Raw genomic sequence first — 15,950 nt, 5'->3', positions numbered from 1 at the left:
CTATAATTAGAGAATGTCCTGTGTATTATTTCTACCCTTTTAATTTTACTGAGCCTCATTGAGTGGCCTAACATACACATGATCTCTCCTGAAGAATATTCCCTGTACCCTTGAAGGGAAGGATGATGTTGCTGAGTGGTGTGTTCCAAGAAAGCACAGGGAAGCTGGTTGATAATTATGCACTACTGAATTCCCAGCACCGAGAATAATGCCCTGAATACAGGAGGCACACAATAAATATTTGATGACTGAGAAAATACTTTGTCTTGCCACTAAAATCTCTTTCAAAGTCTTTATCAGAGTCCTTTACTTTTCTCAATATGGAAATTTATAGATCAGTTACGCTGTGTCATTTTTAACCTGGTTAGTTTCAGCTCACTCCTTTGAAACATTGAGTTAAGTGTTAAGAAGGTATATACTTCATCAATACCAAACATTTTATCAGTTCTTATTAGTCTGGTCCCTTTAAAAATATTTTTATTAGAAGACTTGTCTGCCAGCAAAATAAGAAAAACTTTCTTTCCCCAAGAATACCTTTATATGGTTTTTCCTTTCAAAAGAATTCTAATTGAAAACAAAATGAGGCAACAATAAACTCAGAAATGAAAAGTTATTGTGGATGGCCTATGGATACATTGAGATTTGGGTGAAAATTCTGATTTCACCTGGGGACATTCAAGTTTCCTGATTCCTCTGCAGCTTAGATTTTTAATATAAAGGCAGGCAATGATGAACATCCAGTTCTTAACAATTTCATAAAACTCTGTGAATATATGGTGAGCCAGGCATTTTTTATTATACAACTGGCTTTGCAATAGTACAAGTTTTTTTTTTTTTTTTTTTTTTTTTACAGAGGCAGAGATAGACAGGGACAGACAGACAGGAACGGAGAGAGATGAGAAGCATCAATCATCAGTTTCTCGTTGCGCGTTGCGACTTTTTAGTTGTTCATTGATTGCTTTCTCACATGTGCCTTGACCGTGGGCCTTCAGCAGACCGAGTAACCCCCTGCTGGAGCCAGCGACCTTGGGTCCAAGCTGGTGAACTCTTTGCTCAAGCCAGATGAGCCCACGCTCAAGCTGGCGACCTCGGGGTCTCGAACCTGGGTCCTTCCGCATCCCAGTTCGACGCTCCATTCACTGCGCCACCACCTGGTCAGGCTACAAGTTTTAAATATAGACGTCTTTCTTAAGAAATTAATAGTGTTTGGTTAATTGCATTTACTCATATAGTTCTTTTGCATTTGCCAGTATCATAATAGCTTCTGAGTGAAAATCACTTTTAAAAACCATTATTCTGCTATTCTTAATTTAAGCATACTTCAATGGGGCATTGTTTTTCTATTTTAAGTCTAACCATACGAAATTGCTCATATCTAACAATTTTTGATATACCAATATAGCAATACTATGATTCAAACTAATACATATGTATGTATATTGTTCATTTCATCAATGGATAATATGTTAAACCTAAGGAACTAATAAAAGCTGGGCACAACTTTTGGTTTAAACTGCATAGACAAATTTCATTACAAGTTTTTCTGAGTGGGTTGCTCAATGGATAGAGCGTCGTCCAGGTGCACAAAGGTCGCGGGTTCCTCCCCCAGTCAGGGCGCATATGAGAAGCAACCAATGAGTGCACAACTAAATGGGACCACTACACAAAAAAGTTGATGCTTCTCTCTCTCTCTCTCTCTCTCTCTAATAACTGGGAAAATATTTTTAAAAGCCTTTCTTTACTTTTCCAGGAAGTAGTTATTACTACCTGGAAATAGATATTTCACTTATTACTTAACACATACTTTTGAACACCTATTAGGTGTCAGGCATTGCTCCAGGCACTGAGAATAAAGCAATGAGTAAGAGCAAAATATTTCATCTCGTTTAGTCTCACTTCTGGTGAGAGAAACAGATACATACATACTTAGTATATTAGACTGTGATAAGTACTCAGGCAAAAAACAGAGCTGAGAAGATAGACATAATGTCAGAACAGTCCACTTGATCCAGCGTGTAAAACGCTGCCTAGTATATTGTAGGTACTCAATAAAAATCTCTATTGAAAACCAGTATTTAATGCATATATGCACAAATGCTTACACACACACACCCTGAACTGTTTTTACTACCTTTGCACGCCTTGCTTTTTTTCATGTAATGTGTCTTGGGGCTTGTTTCTAATTGGTTGCTACTGAATACAACTGTATTATAAGTAACTCTTGAAATTATTTTCTATGTTACAGAATAAATTCCAGGAGAGCAGGGGCCAAGTCTGTCTTACACAGGTCGAATCCTCAGATTATACTACCATGCCCAGTATCTAAACAGTCCTTGACAAAATGAATGAAAGGCATAACTGAATAAATAATATAATCACAAAGGAATAAAACCAGTGAATGGTTTTAGGGAACAGTATAAAGTTTAGTTTGGAAGGTACGGGACATGGAGAACAGCAGAGAACAGCTGGGTATAACTCAGTGGATTATAAGAAAACAGAGTTTTGATTTAGGAGGTTGATCTGACAGCTGATATCTGATAGGCACGGTGAAAAAGGTTTCTGGTAGTGGCTATAAATGCGATACAAAGTTTTCCTATTTAAGAGCTATAAAATTTTTATACTAGCTAAAACTTGACTATTATTTTTATAAAAATAGTCCTGTCGATGGGATAAGTAATTTTCCCTATAGAAATGGTTATGGGTAGAATGGAACTTAATAATCAACTGTCCAATGTGATTGTGTTTCTACCTCTAAGATTTAAAAAAAATAATGTCAAGTGGCAGCTAAATCAGACCTTAATGATCCAGCCTAATCAGTAATTGATACTCGGGCATCAAAGATGATCATGTGACATGTATCTTATTACTCAGAAGTTACCAACATTAACCCCCAAATTTCAAGAAGATATAACTGAAAAATATCCAATCAAGCCATACAATAAGGTATTTTCTTAAAGTTGTAATGAAAATCATAGAAAACCCCCAAAAAAACAACTTTCACGTTAAGAGTAAATTATAAATCAATAAATTACCTTAGAAAAAGTTACAGGAGGAAAAATAATAGTTTCCCAGAATAGGCCCAAGTTTAGTTAGAAGACATTAATATTTAGTTCATAAGTCTTAAGTATATGGAATGTTGAGAAGTGAATAAATATTATCTCGTGATTTCATGGAGTGCAAATAAAATCAACTCTATTGCCACCCAGAAAATTCCCTTTGATTTTGTTTTAGCATCTGCCAAAATCACAGATGTACATTTTATCCCCTGTGAGGAGTTTAGAGGGGTTAAAGCAGCACTTCTTCATTTATTGGGGCAATAAACAATATTAAGTGTCCCTTCCTCCAGGAAGCCTTCCTGTACTCTTTAAGGTTTTTTTAAGTCACACACTCTAAAAGGACCCTCCCTTTCACCTTCACTGTCAGCTGAACAGATTCACACTCAGCTTTCAAAGTGCCTTCCTCACTTGCCTATAAATTTCACAGGCCATGTGTCTACTTCCTCAAGTATAAACACCTAGTTTGACTCCCCTTTTATTTCCCACATCTTGTGCCATACTCTTTATCATGCAAGAAATGGTATTTTGATGTCAATATTAATGATTGTAACTTGCTAGGGTCTCTGAACTACCATTTACTAAATCACTCACTAACTTTTCCTCTACTTTCACCATATATTCAGGTATTTCTAAAATCCTATTCGTGGCTCCCTTCTCCCGTCTTGTTGTCTGTGTTTTTTCCAACCACCCCTAAGGCTTTTATATTGGTGGCATCCCAGTATTGGTGGCTACCCTTACGTAGCCCCCTCCCCTTGAATCTGGGGCATTCTTATGAGAAGTTTCCTTAAATATCATAATAGAATATGGCAGAAGTGACAGTGGGTCAATTCTGGGACTAAGCCTTAAAGTCTTGGCAGCTTTGACTTTTGTACATTTTAGAGTCTTGAGTCACCAGGTAAAAATCCAGCTGAGCTGCGGTGAGACCACATGATGAAACCATGTGGGAAGAAAAAGACCCTGAGACTACATGGAGAGAGGAAGAAGCTGTCCCTGCCTCCCAGTGGAGCCCAACTTCCACACAATCCGTAAGTTCAATGCAGCCCCATGAGTGACTGCGGTGAGGTTGGCAGACGACCCGCTCAGCTGAACCTCACTCAAACTGCAGGACTGTGAGCAGTGACTGCTCTTTTAAGCCACTTAAGTCTTACGGTAGTTTGTTATAAAACAGATGCAACAACTGATAAACTCAAAATCCGAATTTTCAGCCCTTACCACTTTCTAGAAATATAGATCTAAAATTCAAAACTCTTTCAGTTTGTATGTAGCTATCATCTGTATTTCAAATTCAACACCTGCCAAAGTAGATTTCAGTATCTCACCTATTTCCTATCTAGTGCTGTATCAGCCACGGCTTTTAAAATTGTATTCCTCAGAATTCTCGGACTGAAATTTTTCTAGAGATTTCTTCTAGAACAATCTGGGTAGATATTTCCATTTCAGTTCTTAGTCCCTTATATCATGGAGTCACAATATCTAACTGTAAGCTCAAAAATAATTTACACAAATTATTGTCCAAATAATAAAAGTACCCTTTACATTTAAGCAAAGTATAAAGGAATACACTTTAGCTATGTTACTTTGGGCAAGTTACTAACACTTTGAGCTTCAGTTACCTCATGAAGTACTAGGGTTTTCATTTAAATGATCTGATTTTATAGAAGTTAGGATTTCATTTGTAAAATGACATCTTGAATGTCATGGATTATTAGAAGGGTCACAGTGCAGTAGTTAAGAGCAGAGTCTGGGTTCAAATCCTTGCAGCAGAGCTATGAACTGGCAGAGCAAGGATTTGAGCTAAAATTCTGTCAATTAATAGAGCTGTAAAATTTCCTAGCCCCAGTTTCCTCACCTGTTCAATGGGTACAAAGTAAGTTTATAGGACCATTATAGAAATTAAATGAATCAGTATTTCTACAGTACATATAATACAACATAGCATATAATGAAGCTGCTAAATAAGTTCTACTGATTTCTTCCAAAAATTGTAACAACTGTTTTTTTTACTATACCATATAATAAATTAAGCACTTCATCTTTATAAATTTTATTCCTGAAATGTCTCAATAAACCTATGTTCAATATAATTAGCTATGTAATTAACTTAAAATTCTGCCTTTAGATCACTGATATTGTTAGAATGCCTAAGGTTGTACAGGGGGGTCCTTGGATTACGACAGTCCTTTCCTATAACCATAACGTAACTTGAATTTTAGTGTAAGTCGAAATACACCCTAGCCTAACACAAACAAACACTTGTGGTTTTAATAGTCCAAAACGGTGGAAGTACGCATACTGAGGGCCGCAAACTCCCTCACTCATATGCCATGTTACTGCATATTCTTCTGCTGTGTGCACCCAAACTAGTTTGTCCACACAGTCTGTAAGTATGATGATAACAGCATAAGCCAAAACACTCATGTCTCAATTTCATTAAGTTTCAGCTCTGGCCAGCTGGCTCAGCGGTAGAGCAACAGCCAGCGTGTGCAAGTCCCGGGTTCGATTTCTGGCCAGAACACACAGGAGAAGTGACCATCTGCTTCTCCAACCCTCCCCCTTCTCTCTCTCTCTGATCTCCTACTGCAGCCACGGCTCAAAGTTTCAAGCAAGTTAGCCCTGGCACTGAGGAGGTCTCCATGGCCTCACCTCAGGCACTAAAATAGCTTGGTTGCCAAGCAATGGGGCAGTGGCACCAGATGGGCAGAGCATCGCCCTTTAGGGGGCTTGCTGGGTGGATCCCAGTCGGGGCACATGTGGGCAGTCTGTCTCTCTGCCTCCCTACCTCTCACTTAATAAAAAAAATAACTAAAAAATTTATGGGAGTGTCGGAAACTCAAAACATCATATGTCAAGACTGCCTTAACCTAAGGACCCCTTATATATACTTTATGTTATAGTAGGTTAGAGACAATAAAAAAAAAAATCTTAAAATGATGTCAGTCCTTTTTAATCAGTAGTAATACACTGCTCAGAAATTAGGAGATCAGGGAACGTGCAGATACTCTAGAACTTTCAGCCTTTTGTATGGTGCATTTTCACCAATGAAATAAAAGTTGGTTTTGCATCTCATCTGCATAATCAAACAACTTTCTTTGACTTGTCATTTGCTTTTCTGATGTTCTTGTTTAATAAAAAAAAAAAATCAAATGCTTTTTTTAATCACTTCATATGCATTTTGAAATATTCCCTAATTTTTGTGAGCAGTACATTATTCTTTCATAAAGAAATGTTATCTCCATTTCAAATTTGATATTGTATTTATGTTGTACCATTAAAACAATTTAAAACTTTCCTACTTACCACTGATAGTCTTAGGCCTTTTGGCTATGTATTCCTTCCACTTTCTAGAACTGAGCTGGTTGGCAGGTGGATTAAGTATGTTGCTGACAGTACATGGCAATACAAAAAGTGCACCCACCTGTTCAAAACAGAACACACTTTTAGTGTCTGCACACTAGCATTCATTCATAAACAGTATCATATGACAATCCTCCTCTCATGTTTCACCTAAACAACATGTATTTAGTAATGCTCTCCCCCAATAACTCTACTATAAAAGCTAAAAAAGACAATGCCCCATTTCCACCCTACCTCCCAAAAAAGCCAAAGACCATACAACAAAAATAGAGACAGTTCTTCAAAGCTACAACCATTCTTTCTCTACTGTATTACAAAAACTCTAAAAACCTGTTATTCACATATTTACTTCAAAGTTCAGGTTATGGGTGTAATTTCGTCATGTATCTGCAAATTATTGAGAGGCCAGGAATTCTATCCGCAAAAGATTATGTCATACTCAGCCATAATTTTATAACCTTTCGATAGGATGTATTCCTATTCTGGCTTTAAAAATTAGAATAAGTTGAAAGGCAATTTCAAAACCTTTGTTCCTAGAAATTAGCGATTTAATGCTAATAGGTATAAAATGCATGAATCATACACCAGAAAACACACAGCAGCTTCCCACTGATTTATGAGCAAACTCAACTTATTCGTCTTTGTATTTCCAGGGCTGGACATACAGATGTTTATTAAGTACTTGCTTCCAAAAAACACCATAATGTATTTAGGTAAATTCTCAGTTTGAGTAAGCACTGAATGAAACAAATTGCAATTTTGAAAGTGGTATCTCTCCAGTTACTTTAGAACACAAACTATAATAGCCAGCATATCCTAATAAATATCTTGTTTTAAACTTTGCAGAAATTTAGTCAGGGCATTTGCCATAGATCTCAAATCTAATGCAAAATCACTTTTAATTGTCCTACACTGGCCCTGGCTGGTTGGTTCAGTGGTAGAACATCGGCCTGGTGTGTGGATTTCCCAGATTTGATTACAGGCTGGGGCACACAGGAGAAGCGACCATCTGCTTCTCCCCTCCTCTTCTCTTTCTCTCTCTCTCTTCCCCTTCTGCAGTCAAGGCTCGACTGGTTTAAGCACATAGGCCAGGTGCTGAGGATGGCTCCATTGGAGCCTCTGCCTCAGGCACTAAAAATACATTGGTTGCAAGCACGGCCCCAGATGGGCAGAGCACTGGCCCCAGATGGGGGTTGCCAGGTGAATCCCAGTCGGGGCTCATGCAGGAGTCTATCTCCTCTTCTCACTTGGAAAAGAAGGAAAAAGAAAAAAAAAGAAGAAAAAGAAAGATAATTGTCCTACGCAGATGGACGGGTTACACGAGATATGTGGTACCTAAATAATGCATTAAAGTGCTAGTTTTATTGCTATTTATTATTTCACTTATATATTCTTAATTAGCAGACATAAGAAAAGTATATTAGAAAAATAAGAAAGGTAAAGTAAATATGCTTACTTTCCTTTCTTATTATATTCATAAAGTCAAATGTATTTTATGCAGTCAAGAATTAGGTATTAAAACTGTTTAGCAATGGAAAATAATCATTAAGGATAAAAGATCTATTTGTAATTTTCTAAATACTCAGACCTAGTTCTTTATTCTTAGATAAATAAGACTTCACAGGTCAAAATGCATGTCAACACTCTACAATCCAAAGGGCAGACTAGTATGTCATGTGAGCATGCCAGATCGAGACCCAGTTATACTTGACAATCACAAAATTGTTATAGTTATAGCTTAACTTAGTTTAGAGATGCTACCGGGAAGCTCAACACATAATTTATAGTCTCATATAATTGTGTCCTGACCCCCTGGCCAAAGAAGTAGCCATCTTTTTGAGACAGCCTATTTTTGATTAAACATTTGCTAGAAATATGGAAAACATTTCTAAATCCCCTCATGAAGTTTGTTTTTGAAATTCTACTAAAAAATACAACATTACTTCATGTCTATAGAGGGCTTTGGAGTTAATAATGGAAAAGTCCAAAGTGTCTTAATATAAATTAGTACCAAAATCATGTTCTATTAAAGAAAACCCATCACGCAAAAATGGATTCACAAACTACAGTCCCTTTTCTCACACCTCCTTAAATATTAAGTTAAAAAGAATAAATAATCTTCTCTACCTTGCCGCACAGAGAAGAAAGCTGCTCCCAAAGCAACATGGAATTCTTCTTGGTATTGCTTTTTGTCAATCCTCTGTGCGAAGGAGTTAAAGAAATGACAGAATGGTAACTGAAACAATTCTACTATCTAATACAAGTCTGACTCTCCGATTCCCAAGGTGTTTAAAGTCATTTACTGACACTTTTAACTACAGAAATTCGCAACTACTCCTTTCCTTAAGGGTTTTTCAGATTAGGAAAGCATGCCATGAAACAAGGCTACTATGAATGGCATTACTGTGAACCATAGGAACAGGAGATTTGTAGAACCTGTAGCTTCAGAACAAAAATTCAAGAACACTATGCTGGTGTTCCATTTCCAGCCTATATCTTTTTAAACAAAGCGTCATGTACTTAGGTGTATTTCTAAAAAAAAAATCTTACTTTTTTAAAAGAGATAATTTAAAATATGTTGAACATTTACAAGTATCAATAGTCACATTCATATTTACTTAAGGGTATAAAAAGCTACAACAGACTGGGGCTTACCCATCCTGCTGAAGGCAAGAGAAACATCTGGACACTTCAGAATCTAGAAATCACAGTTTTCTCCACATATGCCTCACATTTCTCCCTCCTCCCTACCCCATCAGCAATTGGGAAGTCTTCTGCCAAGTCTAAAAGTATAAATACAGTACTTGAAAAAGAAACTTTCTTGCAAGTTATAGGACTTCTCTTAAAACAATGACGATGAGAAGCATACCGAAAATTATTTTTATAGAAAACAGCATGGCTACACATCAATGTGGAGAGGTACACGGACATTCTGCCTGACACAGAAAATGTAACCTAGGTGGAAGACGTAAATGAAAGGATACAGCTCAAACTCAATGTCCGACATGTAGCAGGAGGGTAGGTCTGCTAAGTTTATCATCTGCACAAACTCTAAAGCAGGACCATAATAATGGAAAACCTGGAAAGAAGTTAAAATTACACAACACTTTAAGTACTATAAAAGTGAAAGTGAACAAATGAGTGGTTTGGGTTTAAAACTTGAAAATGAATCTGAAAGTAGGTATTTACACATAACGCTGAGCAAAAGTTAGTCCTCTACAGCAGACAAGGACTTCTTCCACTTCAAGTCTACATTTCCGAGTAGAGAGACAGACACGGAGATTTCTCAGGAAGTAGGGAGAGTTTCATCAGGGAGAGAATGAGTACTACAGAAAGAGGCAAGCAAACAAGGGTAAGAGTTCCCAACCTTTCCTGATAATTTGCAGCAAGACAGACAACCCAAGGGCCTACGATGTTAAAACAAACAAACCAAAACAATTAAGAGTCTGCAAGACTGGGAAGGTGAAGGGCAGGAGACTCAGGATGAACTCGGTTGAGCAGTATGCTGAGATTAAAACAAGTGGTAGAGCCTTGGCCTGGCGTGTGGAAGTCCCGGGTTTGATTCCTGGTCAGGGCACACAGGTGAAGTGATCATCTGCTTCTCTACCCCTCCCCCTTTCACTTCCCTCTCTCTCTTTTCCTCCCCTCCTGCAGCTATGGCTCCATTGCAGTGAGCTGGCCCTGGGCACTAAAAAATGGCTCCAGTTGCAACAGAGCAAGGGCCCCAGATGGACAGAGCATCGCCCCCTCGCGGGCTTTCCAAGTATATCCCAGTTGGGATGTATCCAGGACTCTGTGTCTGCCTCCCCTCCTCTCACTAAATAAATTAATTAAAAAAGAAATCCTTGGAGGAAATATTGAAAAAAATTAGAGAGAACTATTGAAGCCAAGAGTGCTAATTAACAAAGAAGTTCCACTCCAAGAAATAAAATGGCAGCATTTCAGTGGGTAGAGCCAACAACTAAATTAAGAGTGAGCTAATGGAGAAGAACGAGTGTTTCAGGACATGGGGCTAGAGTGCCTCCCATGAAGGGCAAAGAAAAGCGACCGTGTCTGAGGAACCTACACAGATTTAAACTCGCAGCAAGCTGAGTAATTTCATCCCACAGACACAAACATACATACATATATATACACATACATACATACACATATATAACGTGTGTGCAGCGACTGAGACTAACATTTATTAAAGAGGTTGTGCCCTATGGTTCTCAATAGCTGCAAAAATTACTATTCATACTTAAATGGTGTACTACCAAAGATAAGTTGAGATCGCCAATCTTATGTTTAGAAAAGATTTTAATATTCCTGTGTATGATGGCCATGACAAGTTACTTAATCAATTCAGAGCAACTACTGGGAAATGTGTTTACATCAGAAACATGCCCTTTTTGTACTGCCCTTTGATTAGAAAATAATACCCATCAATCTGACATCATTATAACTTCATGACCGCTATATTTTGCACATTATTGAACTGGGTCTTTTAAAATGAATGTTTAAAGTGCTTTTATATAAATAGCTCTTACATTATTTTTCCAATGTAATTTCCAAAAAGCCAATTAAACTCTTTTTAATTATTATACTTTATCACTACTTGCATTTTAAGAATAAATCTATGGTGATATGGGACAAGAAATAACATTTTAAGAATAGTAAATGAAGCATATGTCTGATACTGTGTCAGGGGCTATATTCTCACTTTCTTTAACCGTAGCGATAACTTTGTACGTGTGTTATTATTGGCTCCATTTCACCAATGAGTTCATGGATCTTCCAAGGTTATAAGACCTTATCAGTGACAGAGTTAGGCTTCAAACCAAGGTCTAACTAACTTCAAAGCCTCTTCTCTTTCCACTATATCATACTCTCTCCCAACTGAGTCTTAGAAAGGTCACATAGTATAGTCCATGCCAAAGGTTTATTCTGATTTAAAGTTAAAATCATTTCATTTCAAGAGCTATGTAAAATCTAATACTATGATTGTTTTGGCAACATTCAATGTTGGTAACAGTATAATTTAAGCACTTAATTATAATTATAATAAAAGTCATGTAAGCAAGCATACTTAAGCACATATATTAAAATGTGAATTCATGATTCAAACTTATCTCATAAGAACAAAAATATATATTAATGGAAAACTGCAAAAGTAATTATTACCTTTGGCAAAAGAGTCTTATCCTTTGATGGTATTATCTTTTTGTCAAGAAAGCAGGTATTTAAGTTTGATGTACTAAAACTCTTAGGTGTGATTCCCTTTAAACAAAAGTCAGGAAAACTAATTTCACATCCAAGCTGAAAAGAAACCAAGAGAACACAGTTCCAGGCATCATGAATAAAGTTACAAAGATGAAAACATCTCATTACAATGTAAACATTGAGAGGAAAGCCTGTGTAGATTATTTTCGGCGTGCGGTTCTTCCATTTATGTACATATCCTACTTATTTCAAGGTACACATGAATTTTTCATGGAAAGCTCGCCTTGGCCCTTCCCCAGCCCACAAGAGTCTAGCAAGCACATTCTATGCAACCACAGAAGCAAACAACCTCCCGTATGTATTCTGTTCAATATCTGGCTTCCTACCAGTCTGGAAGTTCTGCAAAAACAGAACGTGTTCATGCAACAACAGGAGTTGTTGATGAAAGATCAATTCCTGCAGATGCAGGAATAGCAGGGTGCTAATAACAGCAATGGTAAAAAGAACAATGATCAGTATCACTTCCTGAATGGATCCTTTGTGTTTTAAATAATTGAGTCCTCATAAAAACCTATGGGAAACTATTATTATCCTTATCTTCTTTTTTTTTTTTTTTTTTTTTTTTGACAGAGGCAGATAGTCAGAGAGGGACAGATAGGAACAGACAGACAGGACGGAAGAGAGATAAGAAGCATTAATTCTTCTTGCAACCCCTTACTTCTTTAATTGCTTTCATGTGTGTGCCTTGACCAGTGGATGGTTCCAGCCGAGCCAGTGACCCTTTGCTCAGTGACCTTGGGCTCAAGCCAGCAACCATGGGGTCATGTCTATGATCCCACACTCAAGCCAGCGACCCCGCGCTCAAGCTGGTGAGCCCACGCTCAAGCCAGTGACCTCGGGGTTTCAAACCTGGGTCCTCCACGTCCCAGTCTGACGCTCTATCCACTGTGCCACTGGCTGGCCAGGCTTATTATCCTTATCTTACAAATGAAGACAACTGTTGTACCAAAAGGCTAAATATTACCCACATACCACACAAAACTACCAAGAAATAGAGTTGGGATTTGAATGCAGGCAATCCAACTCTAGACTCTATGTCCTAAATCACTGTAATGCCTCTAGGGGTAAGTCATTCTCTTCCCCCCCACCTCCCCCCAAAAGTGATTTCAAACTTTAAGTAAATACTGTGGAAATATGGACATTTAATTTCTTATTCAAAAAAGAATAAAAGAATCACATGAAAAAAACTTGCCATTATCTGTCTGAACAAAAACATGTAGTTTCAGAAAATGAATACAAAAGCAATTCTCCTAGCTAATCGTATCTTGCACTCTTCGGATGGTTATATGATTTGTTTACACTAAAACCACTGCAGAAAGCCTTGCCTGTAGACTTCACTTTCCTAAGATAAAGACGAAATAGCCACATTCATTCCTGTTTTCTTATTGAAGGCTGTATATCACCGTTATTAAAGGTGAATTGGAAAGGGAAAAAAAGTCTAGTAACTAGTATAATAAACCATTCTAGGGACGCAAGGGCCTACTCATGCTCCCATGTCACTTTGAAAAAGCATTAAGAAACTTGGGGGTTTTTTGCCTGACCAGGCAGTGGCGCAGTGAATAGAGTATAGGACTGGGAGGCGGAGGATTCAAACCCCAAGGTCACCGGCTTGAGTGTAGGCTCATCTGGTTTGAGCAAGGCTCACCAGCTAGAGCCCAAGGTGCCTGGCTTGAGCAAGGGGTTACTTGCTCTGCTGCACCCCCCTACCCCGTCAAGGCACATATAAGAAGGCAGTCAATGAACAACTAAGGTGCCGCAACGAAGAAATGATACTTCTCATCTCTCTCTCATCTCTCTCCCTTCCTGTCTATCTGTTCCTATCTGTCCTTCTCTCTGTCTCTGTCTCTATCAAAAAAGAAAAAGAAACTTGGTTTTTGCCTATATACAAAAATACATGTGCCTGGCCAGTTGGCTCAGCAGTAGAGTGTCGAGCTGGTGTGTGAAAGTCCTGGGTTCGATTCTCAGTCAGGACACATAGGAAAGGTGCCCATCTACTTCCTCTCCTCCCCTGCTTCCACCTTCTCTCTCTCTCTTTCCCTCTTCTCCTCCCTGTAGCCATTGCTTGATTGATTCGAGTACATCAGCCCCGGGCACTGAGGATGGCTCCATGGAGCCTCCACCTTAGGTGCTAAAAATAGCTCATTGCCAGCAGCCCCAGATGGGCAGAGCATCGGCCCCAGATGGGGGTTACCAGGTGGATCCCAGCTGGGGCACATGCAGGAATCTGTCTCTGTATCACTCCTACTCTCACTTGAAAAACAAAACAAAACAAAACCCCATGAAATAATAGGAACACTTACTTCAATAGGGACACAACTTAAAAAAAACACCAACATATTTATTCATAATAAGAGATGGCAAATAGAATTGTAACCTCAGAGAAAGTTAAGATTAGAGCAGTCCAACTAATCTAATATATTTATTCTCAACTTAGAGTTGAGAAATCTGGGGTCCAGCAAGATTTAAAAAAATTGCTCAGAATCAGAGAACTGGTTAGTAATAGGCAGAGATCATCTAAGCTGCGATGGTAAAAGATTATGTTCTAAGTAGTTTTCCAATGTATACAATAAAATTAAAAAGCAGCTTGGATAAACAACATAAAGACAGCTAATGTCAAATTCTTTATTTTAAAAGAATATTACATTCTAGAACCGCAGTGTCCAAAACATAATCATGTGACTATTTACATATAAATTAATTAAAGTTCTTTGCTTGAACAGTCACATCTCAAGTGCTCAGTAGCAATATGAGGCTATGCTGCACATAGACACACCATTTCCATTATTGCAGAAAATGCTAGTCTGGAAGTTCTTTATGAGGTACATTGTCATTAAGATTCACTTTATCTGTCTGATGAATAGTTGAAAAGACTGCTTTACAAACTATGTTTACTGAGAAATCAACGTACCTTTCTTTCCCAAATCTGAATCTTTCCCCTCCATAATTCCTTTGAGTCAATAGCATTTCCGAGATCTTCCGAAGATACAACATTAGCAGAAAGGTATTCTGCAATTTTCTGACAATTTCTATAAATAAAAGATTAAGATATTAAATATAGGAGTTTATATTTTACTTAGACTTAATGTTATAGTGTACTACAAGTTGAACAGGCAGAAATGAAAATTCATATTGCTTTTATCTACTTTTTAAAATATAGACTACCCTAAATAAATAGAGTCAGCCTCTAAAAGAGCGGCTATCACATGTTCATTTAATCCTACCATCCCCATAATTTGAATTACTACCTTTAATACTACAGATGAAAAAAGTAGACTTTACTCTTAATATGTATTAGTTTAAATGTATCTGATGTACACACACTGTGCACAGACTTGACGCAGATTCCTTCTCTTAAAAAAGAGAACTGGTCTCCTAAATTATTCCCAGATGCACTTATCACAGACTAGCATGACTGTTACCACACCTGTTTCTCCCTCACTTTAATGAGAAAGAGCAAATATCACTTTCTAAACTCACCAGCATTTCTTGCTGTGGTTGGCATAAAGTAAGTGCTCACTAAACACTTGTTGAGTGAAAAAAAATCATTACGTTAATAAATCCAGTTTGAATCCTTATTTCAGGATCAAGCTGTAACAGAAATTGATCACTAAAATTTCATAAATTTCACAACAGTATATATGCTTTTTCTATATTGGCACATGAAACAAAAAACAAGTAGACGTTGTAAATCCTGTGTACCCATGGCATCCAGCATCGTGCTCACGGGACAATACAAGCCTACTTACCAGCACAGGTATTGTATTTGGAGAATTACCACTCAGTGATGGTTTTATATACATGTGTATACAAAGATATGCATCGATCATGTTTACTGAGAACTTAAACATCTCAGAAATACAATGTATAAAGTAAGAAAAGTCTAGATTCTTATCAATAATCTTCAATCACAGTATGATATAAAACCCTGTCGCATGAAAATTTCCTCAAACGCTGAGTCTGTTAAAAAGAACAGCATATTAACTGTAAAGACAACAAAGATACTAATCGAATGAACAAAGACACTTACATTTCACAATGATTTCCTGCTATAACAACTTTTGCTGAATACCATTCCTTTAAATGTTTTAATGCTCCTACAGTAGGCAAACAGTCTTTTAATCTAGGAGGATCTTTGTCAGAGGGCAGCAGTATTATATCTACCATAGCTCTCCCTAGAAAGAGAAAATGGCATTTGAGTCATTTCATGAAATTACTAGATCTGAAATATCTCAAAATAGTACTCTGAACAATTGGAATTTTATGTTCCCCTCAAAG

The 15,950-nt window shown here is 37.5% G+C and overlaps 1 protein-coding gene across 1 annotated transcript in view; it reads right to left on the bottom strand.

The window, feature by feature from the left end:
- The window catches only part of MTBP (MDM2 binding protein), a 71,065-nt gene that overhangs the window by 43,951 nt on the left and 11,164 nt on the right, over positions 1-15,950 (bottom strand). The window contains exons 6-11 of the mRNA XM_066379421.1: positions 15,703-15,847; positions 14,584-14,701; positions 11,577-11,711; positions 9,395-9,489; positions 8,538-8,610; positions 6,354-6,471 (exon numbers count right to left, since the gene is read on the bottom strand). Coding sequence (XP_066235518.1) covers positions 6,354-6,471; positions 8,538-8,610; positions 9,395-9,489; positions 11,577-11,711; positions 14,584-14,701; positions 15,703-15,847 — 684 coding nt within the window. The remainder of the gene's footprint in view (positions 1-6,353; positions 6,472-8,537; positions 8,611-9,394; positions 9,490-11,576; positions 11,712-14,583; positions 14,702-15,702; positions 15,848-15,950) is intronic.

This window comes from Saccopteryx leptura, chromosome 3, assembly GCF_036850995.1.
Source record: "Saccopteryx leptura isolate mSacLep1 chromosome 3, mSacLep1_pri_phased_curated, whole genome shotgun sequence".
NCBI classification, from domain to species: domain Eukaryota; kingdom Metazoa; phylum Chordata; class Mammalia; order Chiroptera; family Emballonuridae; genus Saccopteryx; species Saccopteryx leptura.
The sequence above is the reverse complement of the archived record's forward strand: the minus strand, read 5'-3'. Positions and strand labels throughout refer to the sequence as shown.